At 53.8% G+C, this 23380-nt stretch overlaps 3 protein-coding genes across 4 annotated transcripts in view; 1 reads left to right on the top strand and 2 right to left on the bottom strand.

The window, feature by feature from the left end:
- Positions 1-6021, top strand: part of LOC122389323 (kinesin-like protein KIF2A) — a 38169-nt gene extending 32148 nt beyond the window's left edge. For both annotated transcript variants that reach the window (XM_043381212.1, XM_043381211.1), the window contains 6 exons: positions 626-788; positions 1217-1463; positions 3206-3688; positions 3988-4203; positions 4363-4537; positions 4906-6021. In XM_043381212.1, the coding sequence (XP_043237147.1) occupies positions 626-788; positions 1217-1463; positions 3206-3688; positions 3988-4203; positions 4363-4537; positions 4906-5048 (1427 nt within the window). In that variant the 3' untranslated portion in view covers positions 5049-6021. The remainder of the gene's footprint in view (positions 1-625; positions 789-1216; positions 1464-3205; positions 3689-3987; positions 4204-4362; positions 4538-4905) is intronic.
- Positions 6022-6677: 656 nt separating this feature from the next.
- LOC122389316 (ATP-binding cassette sub-family G member 8-like) lies at positions 6678-19462 on the bottom strand. Its single transcript, XM_043381202.1, has 9 exons — positions 19330-19462; positions 10956-11920; positions 10509-10753; positions 9376-9763; positions 8895-9078; positions 8485-8611; positions 7870-8031; positions 7427-7541; positions 6678-7191 (listed from the first exon to the last, which is right to left on the bottom strand). Exons 1-9 carry the CDS (start codon positions 19356-19358, stop codon positions 6704-6706), a joined length of 2703 nt encoding a protein of 900 aa, XP_043237137.1. The 5' UTR covers positions 19359-19462; the 3' UTR covers positions 6678-6703.
- A 1299-nt stretch (positions 19463-20761) lies between these two features.
- Positions 20762-22624, bottom strand: LOC122389315 (clumping factor B-like). The gene is made up of 2 exons (XM_043381201.1): positions 22574-22624; positions 20762-21424 (listed from the first exon to the last, which is right to left on the bottom strand). Exons 1-2 carry the CDS (start codon positions 22622-22624, stop codon positions 20762-20764), a joined length of 714 nt encoding a protein of 237 aa, XP_043237136.1.
- Between the last annotated feature and the right edge of the window lie 756 nt (positions 22625-23380).

Below are 23380 nucleotides of genomic sequence, written 5' to 3'. Positions count from 1 at the left end.
ACAATGCTTAAGAGATCTATGGAACCCTTCACCCTTCATGCAACTTACTAGAAAAACTTCCCAATTAAAATTTTAAAACTTAAGTGTATACCATAAAGAAAAAATATACCCTTTCAAAATGATAAAACATGCTTCAAAAGTATAACTTTTATACATACCTTTGCTGATTTCATGTTTTATAAAATACCCTTAACACGACGAGGAAATAGTGCTGAAGATTTTTGCCTGCCCGAATGCTGGCAGCAAAACTCGCAAATGATAACTTCACGTGCGGATTCAATGCTGACCGTCTCGAGCATAGGTAAGTGAAGCCGGTTTTTAGGTTCATGTGAGGCTAATCTTGTAAAAACTGCGTTGTGTCCAAAAGGTGGCACCCTTCCTTTAATGTATGCCAGGGACACTCAAGATGGGCGAACGATAGAATCGGGATGATGGTTAGGTTCTGTCTTTGTCGTTGATGTCCTAGCTATCGTGTTCATGACTGGACTAAATGCGGGTTTTCTCACTATTTTCCCAGTTGTGTTTGAGTTATCCGCTGTGACTCATCACCCTCAACTGCCGCCTGTCCTCGCTCGACTGTCCCGTCTCTCCCTCCCCCGCCCCTCTGACCTCCCCGCCCCCGCAGAGATCACCCGTAAGGAGATTGACGTGGTAACCATGCCGAACCGCGACCAGACCATCGTACACGAGCCGCGCACCAAGGTCGACCTCACCAAGTACCTGGAGAACCAGCACTTCCGCTTCGACTACGCCTTCGACGACACCTGCGACAACCAGCTCGTCTACAAGTGAGTTGGGAGGGACGCGGACGGGGTAGGTGGGGAAACGGGTGAGTGTCAGTGGTGGGACCGGCGGCTGGGAGCTGTCAGACTTTGATGGGACGGTGGGGCGATCTGTCGCATAAGTGGATGGAGGCTTAGGTGGAAGTAGTGGATTAACCTACAGATGTTAATCCACTACTCATCTACTCATCACCGAACGCTCATCTCTGATACTAAAAAAATGTCCGTTTCGCTCGCTCGTAAAAAAATGTCCGTTAGTCAATGTCATGTTGACCGATTTTGTGTTGAAGTCATTATAGGGGAAGCATTATTCATATGCCACGACGATTACCCATTCAGCCACAATTTTAGGCTGCCCTTTCGTGACCTGACCTGATGTAGGCGGGCTGACTCTGTGCAGCCGTCCCTGACCCGACCTGACCCGCCCGTCTCAGGTACTCTGCTCGACCGCTGGTGGACACCATATTCGAGCGCGGCATGGCCACCTGTTTCGCCTACGGCCAGACGGGCTCGGGCAAAACCCACACCATGGGCGGCACGTTCAATGGCAAGCAGCAGGACGCCAACCAGGGCATCTACGCCATGGCGGCGCGCGACGTCTTCCTCAAACTGAAGTCGCCCCAGCACAGGAACAAGGGACTGGCCGTGTCAGCGAGCTACTTCGAGATCTACAGCGGAAAGGTAGGGTGCGGGGATGTTAGAAGGGGAAAAGCGGGACGGATTTCTTTCTCACCATTTGATGCTGAGGCTGGTCCGTGAGCGTGGTTGCATTCAGCTGCTGTCAGGTTGCGGATCCCGGGTTAATGCTTTGTTGATGCTCAAAGGTCATGATGGTTCGACAAAGTACACTTCTATCTTCCGTTCGATTCAATGTCGTTCGAGTTTGAAAGGGCGCATTTGGATGCAGCTAATTGTGCAACGATAGATTGTTAAGCAGAGATGTCGAGCAGAACTTTGGCCTATTCGCCACAAACACGCCAATTCAGGGTCAATGCCTCGAATGGGGACACCATAAAGTACCATTTCGTGACGTGGAAATGTCTATCAAACAGCCTGAGACCTTCCATCGACTCCCACCGTCTGGGAGGGCGTTTTTACACCGGCCGCGGAGCGCCTATTGTCCCTTTAATAGACTATCGATCCCGACCGCCCCTGTTGACCGGACGGGCCGGTTTGTATGCGGTGTGAGATGGGCCGATCGACCGCCGGCGCGGGACCATCACAGACACTGGAGCGCCGGATTGGGCTCCTCTGCGCGTCTCTGTCTGGTGTCGGACTTTTTGATAGGTAGACTGGGGGTCGAACGCGTTTATGGCTGGACCCTGGTGGTAGTTGGTTTCGGCACTTACTGGAGCCAATTTGGGAGGTTTAACGTCCAAGATGAGCTGATCGATTTGGGTGCCCTGGTGTTGACAATAGCGAAATCCATATGTTGTGGTCGCTTCACATGCGACTGATGTTGATAGACTCCAATTCGTCTAACGTGCGGTCATTTGTCTCTGGAACCATAGGAACCCTCTTGCCTCGTCCTGTCCTGTTTCGTTTCGTCCCAAATCATCCCGTGTTGTACCGCATTGTCTTGTCTCATGTGCCGGTGCCCCGGTCAGCCCGCCGGCCCTATGCGACCCGACCGGTCCCCCATCCACCCAGCCCTGTCTGGTGACTTGGTTCTGGCAATCACTCTGCCTTCCGGATAATTTGGCGGCCCTCTTTGAGACCGGCCCGTCCCCTTCAAACACCCCGGTCACCGTGGGTGCTCCCTCTGTGTTCCGCCCCCCGTCCAGCCGGCCGCTGTGCTGTGGTGGCTCTGTGCTGTGCCGGCCCCCTGTGCTGTGCCGGTCCCCTGTGCTGTGCCGACCCTCTGTGCTGTACCGGCCCTCTATGCTGTGCCGGTCCTGTGCTGTGGTGGCTCTGTGCTGTGCCGGCCCTCTGTGCTGTGGTGGCCCTCTGTGCTGTGCCGGCCCTGTGCTGTGCCGGCCCTGTGCTGTGCCGGCCCTCTGTGCTGTGCCGGCCCGGGTCGCGGAGATCGGCGCCCGACGCCCCGCCCGTCCGATCAATACTCTCAGCTCGTGGCCGGCGCTCCACAGCGCTGTTAAACGAATAGGCGACCGATGCCCAGCCATATAAACCGCCCACTGGGAGCGACCTGATGCGAACTGACACTGTGAGGCAATGGTGATTATTGGAAGCGACTTGGCTTTATGTCCGCAAATTCCTGATACACATCAATGTCGTTTGAGTGCGTAATGACCATAGCAGCTGGCGCGACCTTGAGGCCAATAAAGAACCAAATGGAAATAATGATTAGCCTTTGCTTGTCAGTTTCTTGCCATAATTCGAACCAGTCAGGTCAAATATCTGCTCAGACAGAGCACTGCCGCAGATCTACTGACACTGTTGTCTTTCTCCCCGTCTCTGACCAGGTGTTTGACCTGCTGAACGCCAAGGCCAAGCTGCGCGTGCTCGAGGATGGCAAGCAGCAGGTGCAGGTGGTCGGTCTGACCGAGCGGCCCGTCGAGAGCATGGAGGACGTGCTGAAGCTGATCCAGCACGGCAACAACATCCGCACCAGCGGCACCACCTCTGCCAACAACCACAGCTCGCGCAGCCACGCCGTCTTCCAGATCATCCTGCGCACCCGGCAGTCGGGCGTGCCGGCCGACCGCTGGAAACTCTACGGGAAGTTCTCACTGATCGACCTGGCCGGCAACGAGCGCGGCGCCGACACCTCCTCCTCGGACCGCAACACGCGCATGGAGGGCGCCGAGATCAACAAGTCGCTGCTGGCGCTCAAGGAGTGTATCCGCGCGCTGGGCCGCAAGGGCGCCCACCTGCCGTTCCGGGCGTCCAAACTGACCCAGGTGCTCCGCGACTCGTTCATAGGAGAGAACTCCAAAACGTGCATGGTGAGTGGGGAGTGGGGTGCCGGGGGTTGGGGTGGCGGATGAATGGAGAGAACTTATCGGAGCACACTTATTTTAATGGGTTAAGAGAAGAAAGTGAAGACCTGCTCAAATTAGCATTATGGTAGCTTCAAATGCGTATTTACACGATTAAATATGATGTTATTTTGCGTGTCTAAAAAGCCCGGGGAATATCATCATGAAGGAGCATGAAGGAGCCTGCCAGTCTATTTGAAACCCTGCTTTGACTTGGGTTCGCTGTCACTTTCCCTAACATCTAACCCGCCTCGCCCTTTCCCCAGATCGCCATGATCAGCCCGAGTCTGAACTCGTGTGAGCACAGTCTCAACACGCTGCGCTACGCCGACCGTGTGAAGGAGCTGGGTGCCGCCGACCCGATGGACATGAAGCCGGAGTCGGACCGGGCGGGACAGGCCAGCCCCTCCCCGGAGCCCGACGAGGAGCGCATGGGAGTCGAGGGCAACGAGGACGACCTGGCCCAGCTCCGCTCGCTCAACGTGAGTGTCGCGTGCAGTCAGTTGTCTGGTGCCGTCTACCAGATTTTTATCGTCACAACATAACTTTTCTGCCCATGACCGCTGAATGACGCGTGTGCCATCCGCCCTCTAGAGTCCGCTGCGCGCCGCGCGCTGACTCTCTCTCCACCCCTTCCACAGGAGGGCGAGCTGTCCGCCGACCTGTACAACTTCCACGAGGCCGTCTCTCACGTCCAGGAGATGGAGGAACAGGTGCTGGACATGCACAAGGCGCTGATCGACGCCTCCATGCGCTGGCAGCAGATGGACATATCGCTGCTCAACATGACCAACGAGGTCGACTACGATGTGGACGGTGAGTGAGGCGGCGCCACGGGAGTGGTGGGTCCGGGTGTGTGTGGGGTGGGGAGGGAAGGGGCGGTTGGAACGGTTCGTGAAGAGTCTGGTAAATTTCATTTTTGTAGGAGGTGCTGGTTGTTGCAGGTTTTGCGTCCCAAGTCTGACACTGGATGAATGGGGCGAGTAAAGGATTATACGAATAGGTGATGTCAGGTATCCCATTTATTTGATTATACTATACCCTCTCCATCTCCCTTTAAATCGTTAATTCAAACGTCAGTGTTCTGAGTCGCTGGATCTCCCTCCGAAATTAGCTGTACTTTCTTTACCTGACTGATGGCTACCTGGCCTCCCGTGCCCCACTGACCGCCCCTCCCCCCACAGCGTACGTGCAGCAGCTGGGTGACCTGCTGGAGGAGAAGCTGGACACGCTGAGTCGGTTCCGTGAGCGGCTGTCCGTCTACCGCTCTCAGCTAGCAGAGGAGGAGCTGATCTCACGCAACATAAAGCCCACGCAGCGCCGGTAGGCGGCTCGCGCGCGACTCGTGGGGAACATTCCGCACCCGCCCGACGGCCGGGAGGTCACGGCCGACGGCCGAGCACTCAAACCGGCACACTCGTCAGGCACTCACAGCACTCTGAGCTACAGAGGCGCTCCCGAGGCGCCCGGGACGGCGTGAAGTGACCGCCTCCGTCAGAGCGGCGGCAGCGAGCTCGGCGTGCGTGTGAGCTGAGCTTTACGCGGACGGCGAGTGGCTGAGAGGCAGGGGCCGGCGACAGCGCGCGGTGTGGCGGCGACCAAAGCGTCTGCGAGACGCAGTGATCTGGTGTTGAGGGAGGCTCTATGAGTGTCCAGTGAACGTACGGTGACGAGCGGTGGTCGACTGCAGTGAATGCCCGGTGACTGTACACTGAACCGGCCGGTGATCTGAGGTGATGTTCGGTGAGTGTTCGGTGAACGGAGCGTCTCCGGTGAGCCCGATGGAGAGCTGGTGTGGTGATCGGTGCCGGTTCCCAGCGCCCCGGCGGCGCTACGTGGCGGTGCTCCAGGCCGGTAACCGTCGCTCCGCCCGACCGGTACACCGCCGCCGCGTCTGCCGCCTTCTGCTGACACGGAGTCGGTAGGATAACTGCACGGGCACACTGGCCACGAGAGCGCCCTCGGAGTGAACGAGATCGAGCGAATAGGGAGTGAGACCGAGTGAGAGTGAGAGTTGAGTGATAGTGAGTGTGGTGGTTGTTTTTGAGTGTTATGGAGTGAGTGTGGCGGTTGTTTGGTTACGAAGTGAGAGCGCGGAGTCGGCGGGAGGCCGACAGGGTCGGGAGAGTGCCCCGCCATTGGGGCGGGCGGCCCGCAGGCCCGGTTATGTTGTCTTACAGTTGTGCGTGTGCGCCTATTTAATATCTTCTTCTTCACCGTGACCGCTGGCGTTCCACTAGGAAAATTTTAACTGCGTTTTACGTGATAGCCTATGTAAGTAATAAAGTTAAATATATTAACGTCGGCGTCGGTTTTCACAATGTACACAGCGGGCGACACGGTACGGCTATCGTCGGTTGAAACTTAACATTACGCAGCCATATGGTAACCATACATGCACATGCAACAGACGACCGTCATTTATGTTACAAGCTGAAGCACAAAGGTACATCAATTGGCCCATTCATACACCGAATCTCTGCAATGATTCGGGTCCCGGCTCGGACTCACATTTAAGACCATATCTGTAAGTATACTTTATACCCTATGCATCACGACATGAACTGTACGCAGCGCCTCGTATGATTCATTTCTCGCCGGTGAACCGTGATGAATATTTACACGTCCGATCGACCGTTGATCCCTTATCGTCCATAGCACGCACGACCACTCGACACGTCGATGACTAACCCCGGCACATTCGTGGCGTCCATTCACACCAAACCACACATCGGCTCCCTGGGAGCGAATTGTCGCGCTCTGGAATCACAGATTTCACCCATGTTCTTTTCACTCTAAACATGCTCAGATCTTCTAAGCTTTCTTGCGATTTTCGTCTTGCATAACGCCTCCCACTTTTTGTAAGGGCTAGCGGTAAAGCACACTTCTCCGGCAAGGCTTAAGTCACACCACTGCACCGGCCGCCACCGCTCCATCGTCCTCCAGGACCCACTCTCCTCCCGTCCCTCCCCTCCCCCGCGGTCAGGGTATGCGCGCGCGGCGCGCCCGTGACCCGCCGCGCCTCTGTCTGACCAGCAGGGCCGTCAGCAGCGCCAGCAGCACGGCCAACAGCGTGGTCACAGCGGCCACCATGAGCGGCACGAGCGGCGTACGCTCGTCGGGCACCGCCAGGAAGCTCAGCGCCTCCTGGCCCGAGGTGAGCCCGCAGTCCAGCTGCACGATGATGGTGTTGTCCTGCGGCAGCGCCGGGTTGCGCTGGCAGCGCAGGCGCCGGATGTGCGCCAGCTCGTTCCAGACCAGCCGCTGGTAGAGCCAGGCGGGCGCCGAGGCCCAGGCCAGCCAGCCGGTCCAGGCGGAGAGCTCGTGCGGGTGCACGCTCCAGCCGGCGACCAGGAGCAGCGGTAGCAGCGCGGCGGCCAGCCAGCCGGCCGACAGGTGTCGGGACGAGCTCAGGTAGGCGGCCACTATCGCCAGCAGACGGACACACTGCAGGTAGAGCAGCATGTAGCCTGCCAGAGAGGACAGGGGACGGTCAGGAGTGTGTAGAGCATAGTACGGTACACGCCAGAGCCTGGAGGCAATTCTTTACATAATTGTCATTGCTTTGAGCTCATGAATGACCGACATCAAGATTATGCTCTTGAGATGAGCAGCACAATCATCGGCCCGAGCTCGTGCGCTCACCGAGCCGCGCCGCGCGGTGCTGCCCCCTACACTCGGTCCCAGTGCAGTGGGGCCACTTACCGGCGTACACGTAGAACGTGGAGGCCGTGTCGCTGGGCTGAGAGCCGGCCATTCGGTGCGCCGGTGCTACCAGCATAATACACTCGAGCGCCGAGCCCGGCAACCCGAAAAATATCTGACGGGGCAGAGGAAACACGTTAGAATGTAGACGACAATGTACGCATATTTTATATGGATTTGATTGAAATGAACTCATCAAAGAAGAAGCTAAACTTTAGCCCCGTCCAACTTGAATGCAGTCCCGTCCTGCCCTAATTTGTTTCGGCCCTAGCCGATTCTGTTCCGCCATGCCTTGTTCAGTCCCATTCCCTGTCCCTGTCGCCTCCCCCCTCTCCTTCTGACCTGACTGACGGTGTGGCACGCCCTGGAGTAGGGCCGGTCGTCAATATCCTCCCCTCCCTCTCCCTCCCCTCCCTCCCTTTCCCTTCTCCTCCCCATCTGACCTGACTGACGGTGTGGCACGCCCTGGAGTAGAGCCGGTCGTCAATGTCCCTGCTGACCACGTCCTTGTCCCTCCAGATGTCCGACACGGTCAGTAGCAGGCTCGGCCAGGCTGCCAGCGACAGCATGGCGTAGTGGAAGCCCGTCCGGTCCGGCACCGTCTCCTGGGAGAGAGCGGGGGAGCGGGGAGTGTGAGATGGGGTACAGGAGGGTGCTGTCTCGAGTGTTTTAGCAAGGCCGCTACGTTCCTCATATTCGATAAACTAGATTTAAGACATTTTTAATGCAGACTAAGACTGTTATTGTCATTAATGAGCGGGCTTATGAATGAATGAATGAATGAATGAATCAATGAATGAATGAATGAATGAATGAATGAATGAATGAATGAATGAATGAATGAATGAATGGACTAATGAATTAATGAATTAGTGGACTAATGAATGAATGAATGAATGAATGAATGAATGAATGAATGAATGAGTGCATATTGAATGAATGAAGAAGTAAATGAATTAATAAGGTGCAACGTCTAATGCGAATAAAATGTCCTCGAATAGATACTCAATCGTATCGAGCATCTCACTAATATCAGATTAGTATCCCCTGTGCCTCACCTGATCCCGGTCCTCCCCCCGTATGTCGTAGAATACGGTGCCCACTATCAGAGACATGATGCAGGCAGCCATCAGCCGCACCGCCCAGCCCATCACGTTGTACGGAAACTTGTACACGGTCGCTTGCCTGGCGGGGAAGGGAACTAGTTACTACACAATCAGTCGTGGAAGTGACTGGTAAGCGTTAGTTTGTCCGATGCGTATCAACGAATAATGCTGACTTTAGGCATCCACTATTCATAGAACCGAGAACGTGATAGTTAGATCAGAAATTGTAGGGTTACATAAATGAGTGAGCTCCCCAGAGGGCTCGCCCAAGTCGTGACTCGAGGCGGCAGTAGCTTGTAAGTACCTGAGACCCAGTATGCGATACTGCCGGTTATCCTAATTACATTCCACGCCGTACTCACACGGCCAGCGCCATGAGCTGAGCGCAGCAGCCGGCCCTGCGGACCCGCGGCGGCAGCAGGCCGGCCGGGCCGGGCGTCTCCAGCGTCTCCTGGCGGCGCTGGAACGCCTCCGAGAGTTCCGAGACGCGCTGGGAGGACTCCAGGTGCGCCTCCGGGGACAGCTCGTCCAGCGTCACCAGGTCCACTGCGGCAGCAGGGGAGGTCACCGAAAAATGAATGAATGAATGAATGAATGAATGAATGAATGGATGAATGCATGGATGAATGAATGGATGAATGAATGGATGAATGAATGAATGAATAAATGAATGAATGAAATAATGAAAAATCAAGTGTGAGTAAGCTGTGAGGGAGGGCGAGCCGGAAGGCAGATATAAAAAATGAGAGACCTTAATTTCCATTCGCTGCCGGTTACTGCCCTGCAATTTACCCCTGCAATCATACCCCTGCAATTTGCAAAGACACTCGAGTACACACTCACGGTAGTAATCGGACGGATTCTTGTAGGACGGACACTCGTAGTCGATGAATGTGAAGTAGGGCAGCATCTGCTTGGCCTTGCCGCTGAACACCAGCCTCCGGTCGGCCAGCAGCAGCACACGGCCCAGCATGTTGAAGATCTCATAGGTGGGCGGCTGCAGGGTCAGCATCACGATCCTCCCTCGGGCGGCCCACTGGCGCAGGTACTCGATCATGAAGAAGGTGTCGAAGATGTCCATGTGCCGGGTGGGCTGGTCGAGCAGGACCAGGTCCGTCTCCAGACAGAGATGGCAGGCCACGTTCAGTCGACACAGCTCCGACTCGGTCAGGTCGCAGACTGAGGTGTGCTTCACCTGGCCCAGACCCAGGTCCTCTATCAACGCGTTTATCTGCCGGGGAGACAGAGGGAACAGACAGTCAGGCGCTCAGTAAAGGATTAGTTAATAGTTCGCAAATGGCCATACAGCAGAAAACGGTACCTAATTGAACGGCCAGCAAGTAGTCTCTAAACGGTCAGCAGAGGTTAACAAACGGTGAACTAGGTACGTACCTGAATGTCATTGAACAGCAAGTCAACAAATGTTTAGTTAATGGCCCGGATAAACGGTGACTTACGGTCGATAGCGATCAATAAACGGTTGGTGGACGGTTAGTAAGAAACGGTTAATATGAAACTCTCCGTAGACAATCAGAAGACGGTCAGTTAACGATAGCCTACCTTGCAAACGGTCAGTTAACTACTAATTACAGTCCTTTATCTACTAAAAGACAGTCAGTTGACGATAAGTAAATGTTTACTGAACGATTAGTAGACGATCAGTACAGTCAATAGACGGTCATTCAATAGTTGTGTAATAACGGCGATGTAATAAAAACGACAGTGAACTAAAGATTAACGGTCAGAAGACGGTCAGTGGACGGTTAGCAGTACTCAGTAGACAATCATTATTAGATCAGAAAGCTATCAGTCAGCAACAGTCAGTAAACGTTCAGTGAACGGTCACCGGTCAGTGGACGATTTGTGGACGGACAGTATAAGCGGACAGTAAATATTGAGCAAATAGCTAACTACAGGGATTCCGTTGATAGTCATCTGTAGCCCTCTCACCCTCTCACCCATCTGTACCCGCTCACCTTGTTTTTGGTGTTGAAGCAGCGCGCCACGTGGCCCGGCTCCTGGAGGAAGGCGTGGAAGAGCAGCGTCTGACGGACGGACAGGTGGCCGCTGAACGTGCCGTCCCGCTGGACGTAGGTGAGCCGCTCGGCCAGCCGGGCCGGCAGCACGGTGGTGCCGTTCAGCGCCAGCTGGCCGCTGATCCTCAGCTGGCCGCGGCTGCTGCAGTCGCCCAGAACGTCCAGCAGCGCCGTGCCCTCGGCCTCTGCACGGAGAGAGGGGTGGGGTTAACGGTCAGCACTCACACCTTGTCCGGAGACAGGACGGGTCAGGGATGAGCCCTTGCCCTCCTAAAGAGCGGGAAACGGAAGGCACGGGTGAGATGTAGCGAGAATATTTGGTATCTCTCTCTCCTTCTCTCCCTCTCTCCCTTTCCCACGCCTCTCTCCCCACCTTCCAACTCTCACCTGAGGTCGCCATGATTCCGACCAGCTCTCCACCGCGCGCCTCGAAGGTCACGTCGTCGAGCATGCGTCTCCAGCCGCCGGGCCGGGCCACCCTGCGCTCGCAGCCGAGCTGGCGCACCTGCAGTTGCGGCCGGTTGCCCTCCAGCTGCTGGTCGGGCGGGAACAGGCGGGCGTTCAGCATGGGCGGCTCGCGGTCGGGCGCGGCGCGGCCGGCGAACCCGGCGGGCCGCCCGCCGGCCGGCCGCCGCCGCTCCAGCCGCGCCACCAGCTCGCCGTGGCTGGCCAGGTCCTCGTCCGATTCGGGAGAGGCGTTGGACTCGGCCGACAGAAGGTCGGCCTCGCTGCTGGCGCGCGCACGGCTCGGTAACATCGAGTCGCCGAAGCGGCGCAGTCCGCGGCCGCCCTGCAGCCGCAGGTCGGGCTGGGAGAGGGTCCGCCGCTGGCGGCGCCGGCGCCGCGCCGCCGGAGAGTCGTCCCCGCTGGAGTCGTACCCAGAGCTGCCGTCCGGCCGCGGCGGCGGGAACACGCGCGGCAGGCCGTTCTTGAGGTATTTGTACATGTCGGCGCCCACCTGGGAGCGCGGCCCCAGCGGGGTGCCCCGCAGCAGGGCGCTCTCGCGCAGCTGGAAGTTGCCGCCGGGAGGGATGGGCGACTTGTCGCTACTGCCCAGTGCCGAGTCGGCAAACTCCGAGTTCAGGTTCTGTCTGTACATCGACCATGGATGTGACTCGTCCGAGGCGTTCAGGTTACGGTGAGAGCCGCCAATGTTGCGGTGAGATCCGCCAAGGTAGCGGTGTGAATCGCTGCGATTTCGGCGTGAGTCGCCGAGGTAGCGCTGCGATCCGCCAAGGTGTCGCTGAGGACCGCCCATATTACGTTGGGAGCTGTAGAGCGCCTGCCATTGTCGGGAAGCCGGGTACTGTCGACCCATAGCGTTCAGCTCCCAGGCATCCGGTCCATCCGATCTGCGGGAAAAAAGAAACGGTTACAAGCTAATTCGGGTCTGGGATCTCGAGAGTGTAACGACTTTTGTGTTACCTACACACCCAGCAGCATTGCTCCGTTTTCATTGCGGCTCTATGTATGAGCAAACAGAATATAGCCGGTCTGGCGCAATTGTTCCAGAAACCACATGTCTCCTGTCTCTTCTCCACATTGGCTGATCGAAGTTCTCCCATCTCTCCCGCAGTCTGTCTCACTTTCCCAGCCCGATAACGGACTTTTCACACCCGTCTGCCACCACAGGCAGTGGCCCGAACGAATCTCGTGTCCGGCGCAGTCTCACACCTCGGCACGGACAGACTCGCCGAAACAGCACCAGTGGAGCTGCGAGATTCGGCCGTCATGTGAGATTTCTCCGCACCATCAGTTCGAGATTTTCAGTTCGAACTCTCAGTTCCCACAGAGGTTGGCGGACCGAGGCAGCGGCGGTAGGCCCGGTCGTGCGCGGAGCGGAGGCGCTCAGAAGCCGACCGCCGGCTGGGCTTTCTACTGCGGGTTGCATCAGACTTAGAGGTTAATCATGGAGGTCGCGGGGTCACTCCGTCGACCCGACCGCGGCCGGTGTGGAAGACCGCGATATAGACCGCGCATCATGTCAGGATGTGAAATCGCTCCCAGTGAGCTGCTGTTCAAGGCGAGGCGTAGATGTCAAGCTTCAATGCGTGCCTTCAAAGATAAATACAGGCATAAACGACAACACTGCTCGATCGCAACTCAGATGTGAATATTTGCACATTCAAAACAAACCGTGACCTATATCTAAGTATCGCTGAAAATAGCCGCTAGCGCCCGTACCTTATGCCTTCCTTGCACCACGTATCTTATTTACAACAATCTCCCCGTGACCACAGACCATGAAACGGATAACACCGCCCGCCAGCATTCCGTCACGGATGGCTTCACACATAACGGCGCCGGCCCACTGCCGTCTCCTCCTGCGACGCTGCCACCAGCCAGATCATCGCCGCCGATTACCGGCGGCGGCTCGGCTGACCCGCGGGGCCCGGCCTGCCCCGCGGCCATCCCAGTGACGTCACGCAGCGCGTGCCGTGACGTCACGCTCGTCTGCTAGCGGGCCGTCACGGTCGGCCGGGAGTGGCGTGGTGTGCGGCGCGGCGCGGCCGGTGTGGGGTACGGGTACGGCGCGTCCCGGCCCCGGCCGTGACACAGGCCGGCAGCCGACCAGAGTCACTGGGCTGGGAGAGGATGGGGATAGCGATGGGAGTGTTGAGGAACTTGGACAGAAATCTAAAGGTTCATTTGTACGCGTTATACGGACAGCCGTTCCGCCATTCGACCCTGCTGATGGTATTGGAGCCTTCTCGGGATGTGCAGGAAGCGTCTGCGAAAATAACCTCAGCAATGGAAGCATTAATCGTCAGGCAATATTTCAGTAACACAGCTTCAGTGCCTATCTGGCCATGCGCAATCTGGATATTCTCTTTCTGCCACTTTTGTTCTTTGCTGAAAGTTCGTGTTCGAAATTACAGACCCTTCATCCATGTCTTTTTTGCACATCTCTGCTCGTCCCTCGGTTAAAAATGCCTAAAATGATTGACCGACATCTGGAGTAGCCTTTCCATATTAGCCTTGTCGTTCCTCCCTAACCTTGCCACGGGTCACTGCACGTCAAGACGACGCGTTCACAACCACAGCCGCGGTCACAGTGCACTGAGCTGAGTCCCTTCAAGCAGACCTTCTGTCGGCTGGCCGGTGAACAAGTGATAGGATACGTGGTCGGGTCACTCAAAATGACGTGGAAGAGACACACGCTAAATTCATTCAGCAGCAGAGATCCGTAGTGGGTACGGGTACGGCGACTTGGTTAAATACAACTAAGGATGACCGGCGACAGGACAAGTGTCAGGGCAAGAACTGCTACTTTGCAGAGGCGTGCATGCATTAAACATTCACCCAGGCCAGATAAGAAAAGGAATTATGTAGGCGGTTGCTAGGTACGGTCAACCACCTTATTTGCACTGAATATCCTTTGCATATGCCGCTATATGACACAGCCGCTATCGCACCGAGAAATCGGATAAGACATCTGATCCAACAGCACAAATATGAGTTGTATGCAAGCATTTCAAGACCGTAACGAGCTTGTCAATTGCCTTAAAAATGGCGACGTAAATTGGTAGCATCGAAAGCGCTAGCCACTCGTATCGCAGGCAGCAAGAGACACCTCTCGAGTTGCCCTCGATTCAATTGCGTTCGTCAGGCTCTCGCCGTTTCGCCGCCACATTAGCTGTGACGCGTGAGGAAAGCGACACCCATGGAGGTCCGTTCGGCCAGCCGTCGCCGCTGTCTCCGCCGTCTGTGGCGGTCCCATTCACCGGCAGGGGGCGGTCCAGTCATCGTCCAGTTTCTCCGGGCAGCAGCCGCCTGCCGCGCGCCGGGCATGCTGTGCCGCAGGACACCGAGCCGCCGCCCGAGACGGGCGACTGCGGTGGAGAGTAGGGCACTAACACCGGAGACTCCAATGCAGGAGGAACTAACGTTCTGACAAGGCCACTAAAATCTGCGGGGTGCTAGGTGATTGGATAGATATTGTTATATTTAACCCGGCAGTTGCTGGGGTATTTCGCCACCCACCGTTTGCTGGGGGGGGGTTTAACCCCCCAGCCGATAACTCGAGAACCAATAAGCGCAGCGAAACGCACGAGGCGGCAAACGAAAGAGCGCGACGAGACGCTTCAGATGAGTACTTTAAAGTTGAATTTTGAGGTCACAGGTCGGGTCAAGGTCAGGTCAAACACCTGAAATCGGGCTTTCAGTAGCATGGACTTCAGGATTTCGCAATGGGCGCCTCTCGCCATAAACTCTGTCAAAACGGTGCACAATCCACCCTATAAGGCCTACAAGAGTGTCAGCTCCATATAGGGGTCAGTCAAGCATAGGTCAGGGTCAAGGTCAGGTCAACCGGGTAGGCACATATCCCCGAAAATCAAAACTGATATTCGCAGCCTGTGACACATGTTTTATGGGTAATTTGGGGCGTAGAACACGATGGTGACATTCATTTTATCTTATGTGTACGTGTTCGGCTCAAAAACTTCAATTTAAGAAATTCATGTATCATGGTCGTGAAGTAGTCACGAAAAATTGCCAAGATTCAGTTCAAGATTTTGGAAAATGCGGAACGATAATCAATAATCGAAGATAGCCATTTGATTGATCATGGTATTGGCAGTCTAATGGCGTTTACGGCATGTCTGTATGTCTATTCGGTGATTTTATATGATTTTTTGAACATATGCCGTTTTTGGTCGAAAACTCAGAAATCATGACGTCACTAAAACCTCGATATCTCAAAAATTTTCCGACCGATTTTTTTGAAACTTTGTCACAATAAACTTCAATAAATTCCCTACAGGTACCCAAAATTTGGCGCGCCGCGCCGTTTTTATGCTATGGCCCGGCGAAAAAAGTGGGGGCGTTTAACGCCCCCCCCCCCCAGCAACTCGCGGGTTAAAACAACGAAAAAAGTTCAAACAGAGGTGCTGCAATGGTGGTTCTGAGCATTTATCAACGCATCTCAAAATAATATTAAGTTATGCACTATTCTTCATTGAACTAGACCGGCAGCTCGAGCCGGCACCTGATAGGTATATAAATTGTGAAAAAACAACAAACGACACAACTAAATTCTATTCAGCTAGCTTATACCGGGTGTCCCAGAAGTCTTGAAGCTTTTTTATTTTTGTCGTGTGACCTTGCTATGCGACCGATTAAGGCGAATCATGCCTCAAACGAAAGAGAATGAACTGAAATTTTGTATTTCCATGCGTAGAGCACCACTTTAGTCAGGTGGCCCCCATTGTGAGTCGCACAAGAACGAGCGCGAGAGATCACGTTCTTCGCTGCCGCCAAGATCTCCCGGTTTGCGAAACACCGGTGTTGCCATGCCCGTTTCTTGTCAGCTTCAGAGTCTTGTAATTCCAGCTTGTAATTCTTGTAATTCTTGTAATTCCAGCTTGTAAAGCTTGTAATTCCAGCATACGAGTATGAAGTCAATCCAGTAGACTGATGAACAGGGCTTCATGAAAAAACAACAGGTCGCCTAGGCTATTGTCGGGAATGGCCAACACCCCATATTTAGGTATTTGTGATTCATTTCCGCGGGAGAGGGTGGAAATCGTTTTCCCGTGAATGGCCTATTGACAGTTTTAAATACGCGTCCCTCCCACCAGGGAAACGGAACATGAGCAGTTCCGGTTTCCGAACATGTTAGTTCCGCTATCGAATAGTGAAACTCAAGAACTATTGACTAATAGCACAGGCTGGAAGTCCTGAATATCCGCCATCAAATACACCTCAGGCTATTTAGGACTGCTTCAAAAGAGTGAAACTATGCAGACGATGGCTGCCATCTGACTCGTTGCCGGCCGCAGCGGTGGCTGATATGGGCTCCCTGGTTTGACAGTTGACCCAGGGTGAAAATGCAGCTCTGTTAGATCCATGGCGATACGACGAGCTGACGACCTTTTGGTATCATAAAATGTCTGCCCACGTGTACGGAAGCATGCCCATGTACGAAGTGACTAAGAGCTTCGATTTTTGGCTTGGTACCATTCCTTACCTAATAATGGCGCTACTTCCTTACCTACAGAACGACTCTTCACTTGGCTGGAGATCGTTCAGGTCCACTTTCCTGCACCATCCATTACTTCTGATAACAATCCAGTTGGTGAATTATAGCCACCCATCCCGACATTTCTGATCGGGTGGTGTGTGAAGATGTTTGCAGTCATATGTTGCTGCTATGAGACCGTTATAATCGCTTAACTGTCCTGGCATAGACCAATTATCAGCCTTATCATACAGCATGAGCAGTGATTGTGATGCTCATAACTCATAACCATGCAAAATTACCGCCATTTTAGGGCATATTTCCGATGATTTCACAGGGTTCAAGAGTCTCGTCTTCTCTTGTGACGACAAGTATGTAGGAAGCCCACCTTTCAAGTCACATTTTCAGAGAAAATCTCACTCATGTCTACCGGTTCAGGCAACAGGTAATCCATCCTGAATACAAGCCAACTTGGGGAGCGTTTTATCTTCCCAGGCTTCCTCATAGATTCTCGCCCCTTGCTCACTAACTTCTCCAGCATTGAACTCAGGCACCTTACAATCTGCATGAGGTAACCGGTCTGTTCGCAACCACCTGACGCATCCTAAGAGCTCTCCAGTTCAATTTGTCCAGCAGACAAACCATAATATATCTACTGAACCGTTAAACATCGCTGCGTCCATCATCTCCGTCCGACGAACACATTCTATGTGTTTTCTGGATGGAGCTGAGCTAGCCACCGTTACTGACGCCACTTTGAGTCAGGAATGGGCTTACGTCCGGTGCATTCCAAGCACTTTCCACTAGACGACAGACTGACGGTCACTTCTCTCCTGCACCAGTGAGCATCTGTCCACAGTCACCCAGCACTCTCCACTCTCCAGTCTCAGTCCGACCAGCAGAGAGACCGTCACTGCTCCGTGTACCGGGGAGCGTCTGCCAGCAGTCAGCCGGCGCGTCCGTCCACTCACGGTCCACGCTCTCCCCACCATCTGTGACGGCGGTCGGTCTCACCGGCCCGAGACGGGTTCTCACGTGGGTCTGAGAGCAGCGGACAGCGGCGGGAACAGTTAGCGGCCACGGGGAACGGCAGAGGCCGGGATGGAAGATCTGCAGAGGGAACGCGAGCGGCCAGCGAGTAGGCGACACAGTGAGAAGAGGAAGGCAGGCGCAACTAATCAGAATACTAACTCGCCGCAGTTCAATATACAGCGGGCCAGCGTAACCTAGGCTGTATCGGCCGACTGCCGCGTCCAGGCAAGAGCGATAGACAAGCCTAGAAGCAGGAGCGCTAGGCTAGCAAAATGAAACACCGACGGGTCTCAGATGCTGTGACCATCGCTGACAAGAGGAATCAATCTCGTTCATTTAGAAATAAGAAACGGGGAAGCACACACCAATGAACCAGCAATCTCCCAGCATATGACTGAAGACCAGTTACAGCAGCCAGTAACATAACTAGAGACCACATACAGCAGCCCGCGGGCTCGGTGGAGCACCTGGCGGCCCAGTGATTGATGACCACTGGTGTTCACCGTTCAGCAGGAGGCCAGGTGGCCGTTATGACTGTACGGACGGATACACCACGGCTGAGAGTAGCTTGGAACGACACAGAGCGATGTTTAAATTCCACGAGCGACGAGCATTCATTAGCAGGGATAACGCTTTGCCATCTGCTTGTTGACTCATCAGAGGACCACTTTCATGCTATCCATGTAGTAGGAGCGGATCTACCTTTAGCAGCAGGTGCTCCCTGTGCTCTATGCATGACTTGCGTTGGCCCTGGCGTAAGCAGGAAACAACACAGTCCCCTCCACCGCAATGTGCAGTGTCACTACGGGATGAAATGGCAGATGACACAATAGGCGCGACACTTCAGTCATGTCCTTGAGCTTGTTGGAAGGTACTTTGAAGTGCATAGCATAACATTGGTGCTAGTTGCCACTGCTAATGACAATAGCGTCATTCAGACAGGGTTGGACTGAGGTTCAGATGTTTTACGGCAATTGGTTTCGTGGCATAGAAAAGGCTGAATTCTTTTACAAAATGATACTGAAATCGCGTTCGATGGATGTTTGTGTAAAGTCCCCGTCCAGAAGGACCATGACAAAGCCCATGTCGCCGGGGATCACAACAGGAAGACCGGCCGGCCGTCCGTCCGTCCCTCCGGACCGGAAGTCGGAGTCCATTGTTGAAGTCGAGAGCCACCGTGACTCGTCACACCGACTCAGAGTCAACGAGGCGTGACACAGAACACTGAACCTGTGACTTACATTCGGCTTCTATCTGCGAAGTGATTCGATCCATTGGTGTTTCGACCTATCTAATGTTCCGGTAAACACAGCCACATATGCTGTTAGGATCTCAACGATTGTGAACAAAGAGAGATGCTGAAAATGACAGGGATTCTCTTGCTGGGCCTGGTCGTCAATGGAAATAATACCGACAGATAGGTAAGGAACGGAATGACAGACATCTAAATAACATTACACGGCATGACAGTAATGACATACCTATTGTCGAATATGAGCGTAGCACGTGGCGATTTTTCATTACTGCAAAAGAGCAGAGTGCAGATAGAATGATTCGGTTAGTGCTGATTGAGCGCAATCCATTATATCGACAACCGATATCGTGCATACAATGTTTTCCTGTTGCTGATAAGATATTTTCGGGAAGGAATGACAGAGAAGTGCAAATACACATGAGAGACATCCTTGTCATCTAGGCAGCATTGTGACGTAAAGATAGTCATCATTATTCATGATCACTATACGATCTTGTCAGCTATCACCGTACCTGCTCCGTGTCCTCAGTCCTCCGAACATGCCTCCTCTCCCGCCCGGCCTGGCTCGCGCGCCGGTCCGTCCACACCGTCACAGCGCACCGTCCGGCGCCGGGGCGTCACCGCCCGCACGCGTCACGCTGGCGGGCGTCACGGCGTCACACTGGCTCGGCGCCGGCGCCGCCCCGCCGCCCGTCACAGCCGAGCGACCGCCGCTGCCGACGGTAGAGCCGCGCGCCGCCGCTGATTGGTCGGTAGAGCGGTAGAGCCGGCGCAGCTCGGTCATCCACCCGCGTCGGTCCGTGCCGGGCCCAGGACGGTACTGTGGTGATGAGCACCGCTGATGACTGTAGAGGACGGATTGTAGTACTACATGGCTCGGGAACGCCGTGTGGTGCAGCGCTGACAGCTCGGGCCTCGGGAGCAGACTGAGACGAGCGCTCTCAATAGAGTTAGTCGAAATGCTGCGGGCAGCCTTCACCTATCTGAGGTTGTATGCCTCACCAGTCACCGAATCCCTTTTTTTGCTTTCTGGTCCTCCTCCCTCCCTCCCCCTCTCTCTCTCTCCCTCCGTCCCTCTCTCTCACTCTCTCCGCCACTCCCTTGCCTCCTTGTCTCCCATCCTCTTCCTTCCCTCCCTTTTCTTTAACTCTGAACTCTCACGCTCCCTTTATTCCATTTGCACCAACGTAGGTACTTAGTCACTTTGTTCTTCGTAGCCAAACGTAAAATAGTGTTTACCTTTCTTTTTATTTATTGAATCACAAGCAATGATCACAGCACATTTCGTCAGAGTTAAAACACACCGGGGACAAAAAAGGCTTCCCTGGGAGATCAGCGCAGCCAACGCACACATCCATGAGGTGATACTCAGCACTGTAATCTCCAAAAGAACAACAATGCACCCAACACTCATGCGTATAAGGAACAAAACGAAATACGAATTAGAACACATCAATTGCTCACATCTATAGCTTACAAGACACATCACAGCACCACATTGCTACGAGTGACTGAGAGTATCACCACTGGCACATCAACCAGGTACAAGTTGATCCAACATGACAATCGATAAGTTCGTAATGATGGCGCAGAGATCACAAAACACCAAAGCCTCAGAACCGCAGGGAATGAAGAGCGACACTCACAGCGCACCAGGCGAGTAAAACGACTAAGAAAACTGAGCTACACCATTCTGACAAAAAAAAGTTCGTTACCACCGGCGCCGAGCAACTGAAATGACCACAGCTAGCAAAAACCTAGTCGGATAGTGTGACAAAGAGGTTCTAGCTGGCTTGGCACCACAATACGGCCAATGCGCACAAAACTATTAATCGTGACTGAAAAAGTGGCATTCATATCGAAGCACACACTATAAAAACGACTAAGCAAACGAGGCAACACCATTCTGACAATCACAAGCTCGTCACCACCGCTATAGTGAACTCACTCGCGTCTGTAGGAGTGGCGGTACGTCTCCCTGAGCAGCACCTCGTCCAGCAGGGTGTACCTGACCTTGGAGTCGGCGAAGCGCTGGTTGATGTCTCTCCGCAGCCACCGGGCGAAGCGTCTCCTCTTCCTCCTGACCCTCTGCTCGAGTTTCTTGTTGTAGACGTAGAGCATCCAGCGTCGGGCCCTCTCGTAGGCCTCTGCCGCCTCGTCGCCGTCCGTCTCCCAGGGCTCGGGCTGCTCCTCTTCAGAGGACGTCGACCACGACCAGCCGCTGCTGTCGCTGTCACGGTCGCTGTCACAGTCACTGCTGCTGTCACTGTCACTGCTACTGTCAGATCCCGAGGAGGATGCAGAGGATGATCCGCTGCTGCTGCTGTCAGAGTCGGAGTCAGACTCAGAAGATGACGGAGATGACGTCGTGCCAACAGCATCTTCTTCCCCGTCACCAGCGTCAGACAGAGGTGACAGCGGCGGCGGTGGCAGCTGGCAGGAGTCCTCAGTGTCCTCACGGAGGGGAGACAGCGGCGGCGGTGGCAGCTGGGAGGAGTCATCACTGTCCTCACGGAGAGGTGACAGCGGCGGCGGCGGCAGCTGGCACGAGTCCTCGCCGGTCCCGTTGCTGCTGTAGCCAGGGCTGTTCCCCCAACAGCGCAGGCTCTGAAAAGGAAAGAGAAGATTTGGTTAGTTCGGCAGGTTGTACATTACACTGCTAGATTCCAGCTCACAGAGAGTAAAACCGCCAGTTATAGGGGAAGATGGGAAAACACCGCCCTTTGGGGAACACCGCCCACCCCGATATCAGAAATATGAAAAGGTCTAGGGCGACACGCTGTCTTTTGGCAGCGTGACGTCAACAGAAGTGCAGGTATGGGCAGTGCAACGCATTGTTTTGGGTGATTTGCGAGAAATTCCGAATTTTACGTTTCGTGAATACGTTTTGTACTCTTTCTAGCATAATTAGCAGAATAAAAATTATCTTATTTGACAGACAATAGTCCTGAAGTGGCATTTTTTGCCATAATTAGGACTTATTCAAACGTTTCATGCTTCTGCTCGAGCGCCATTTTTGTCATGCTGCCATATTGAAGAATTTTGTAGAAAAATGCAGACCCTTGGGTAACACCGCCCACTTGAGCAATTTGGTATTTAATAGCACATTGTGATATCTGACCCAGGAGTGACGTATTTCATATAAAGAAAGAACGTTGTTGCTATGCTTTCTTTTTTACAAGATAATGATGAGAAAATGAAATTTTGGGGCTTAAAGTCGTCTAGTTTTATAAATGAGTTATAAGTATTATACCAGAGATATACCTAAAAAAATTGTTCACACTGCATTTTATGAATATACTGAAACAGCTCGAAACTTACGATAAGAAGAACAACTTAATAGTTCAGCAATCTGCAAATTTCGTTGCCTGCTGAGCTCGGGCGGTGTTACCCCGAAAAATGTAGACTTTTACCAAATGTGGAATAATGAAATTATGAACGAAATTACAAGAAAACAATTGCGTGATATGTACGTAAAATTAATGCGACAATCATATGAAAATGAGAGATAGACCATGTAGCCAAAAACTACGTGATTAGACCCTAAAAGGTTAAGGGGGTCGGTGTTCCCCCGTCTTCCCCTACATGCAGTTAACCTAGAAGTACAGATTTAAGTGCAACATGCCTAATGGATGTACTAACAAAACAAAATATAAAAAGCTGATAGTCAATGATGAGAGGTTTGTTACAGTTAGATAATAGCCGATGTGCCGGGGTTTACGGTTAAAAGCAACCCTGACAATCACACGCTCTTACCTTGAAGAAATCGTCGACGTCGAACTGCAACACATCAGTCAGGCTCGCCATCCTGCGTCTAAGATGCACCAACACCCAAATCTGAACGCTCACAAGACACTGAAGACGTCCTCACTCCTCGGCAGCACGGCCACAACTGGGGTACTGTGCCCCTCTGAACCCCCTTCCAGAGCGTTCTGTTTCGTCCTCGGGACATTTCCCACACTCCGAGTCTGGGAAACCGCTCCGGGGGTCCGAAATTTCGGGGATTTGGCTCGTTATAACCAGATATGTAACAGATCGAGGTAAGTCACATGCCTAAAATGTCAATCAAACCCTATCATTTGTACCCTCCAGGTAGCAATCGACCCGGGGGGCCGGTCTCCACCCTCGGGGACGCTGGTCAGTAACCAGAGTGATAGCCGGGAGCCCGGGCCGATGCAGGGGGTCGGGGTCGGGCGCTAATCCGCCGCCGCGCTGGTAAGGAGGCCGAGGGTTATCAGACCTCTCGCTGTCGAGACTGAGCGGACCGTGGTCGGCAAAACCGGCACTGCTCGGCACAGCTCGGCAATATCGGCCAAATTTGGCAAAGTCGGGAATACCGGCAGAATCGCTACTTTTCAGTGAAACCGGCAGCACCGCACTGAGTTTTAAGTATATAATTTTGTTAGTTGTGAGTTTCGTGTCTGATGCGAGCTAATGGCATTAATTCTGTTTATCTGAAATGTTCTTACATGACCTTTTGTATGCTTATTGTGAATATGTAATAGGATAAGTTTTTGTGTTCAGTTGATGGCTCCTCTGGTAAAACTGAGGAAACCCAGCTAA

This window comes from Amphibalanus amphitrite, unplaced genomic scaffold (genome assembly GCF_019059575.1).
Source record: "Amphibalanus amphitrite isolate SeventyFive unplaced genomic scaffold, NRLGWU_Aamphi_draft 000354F_arrow, whole genome shotgun sequence".
Classification (NCBI taxonomy): Eukaryota; Metazoa; Arthropoda; class Thecostraca; order Balanomorpha; family Balanidae; genus Amphibalanus; species Amphibalanus amphitrite.
This window is presented reverse-complemented; position numbering and strand designations above follow the sequence as displayed.

Coding starts and splice junctions, on each gene's coding strand:
- LOC122389316 (XM_043381202.1), bottom strand. CDS start 19,358: ATGTTCGGAGGACTGAGGACACGGAGCAG. Junction 11,921..19,329: donor GGACTGAGGACACGGAGCAG/GTACGGTGATAG, acceptor TTTTTCCCGCAG/ATCGGATGGACCGGATGCCT. Junction 7,542..7,869: donor CGTGCCACACCGTCAGTCAG/GTCAGATGGGGA, acceptor CTGCCCCGTCAG/ATATTTTTCGGGTTGCCGGG.
- LOC122389315 (XM_043381201.1), bottom strand. CDS start 22,624: ATGGCGAGCCTGACTGATGTGTTGCAGTTCGACGTCGACGATTTCTTC. Junction 21,425..22,573: donor ACGTCGACGATTTCTTCAAG/GTAAGAGCGTGT, acceptor TTTCCTTTTCAG/AGCCTGCGCTGTTGGGGGAA.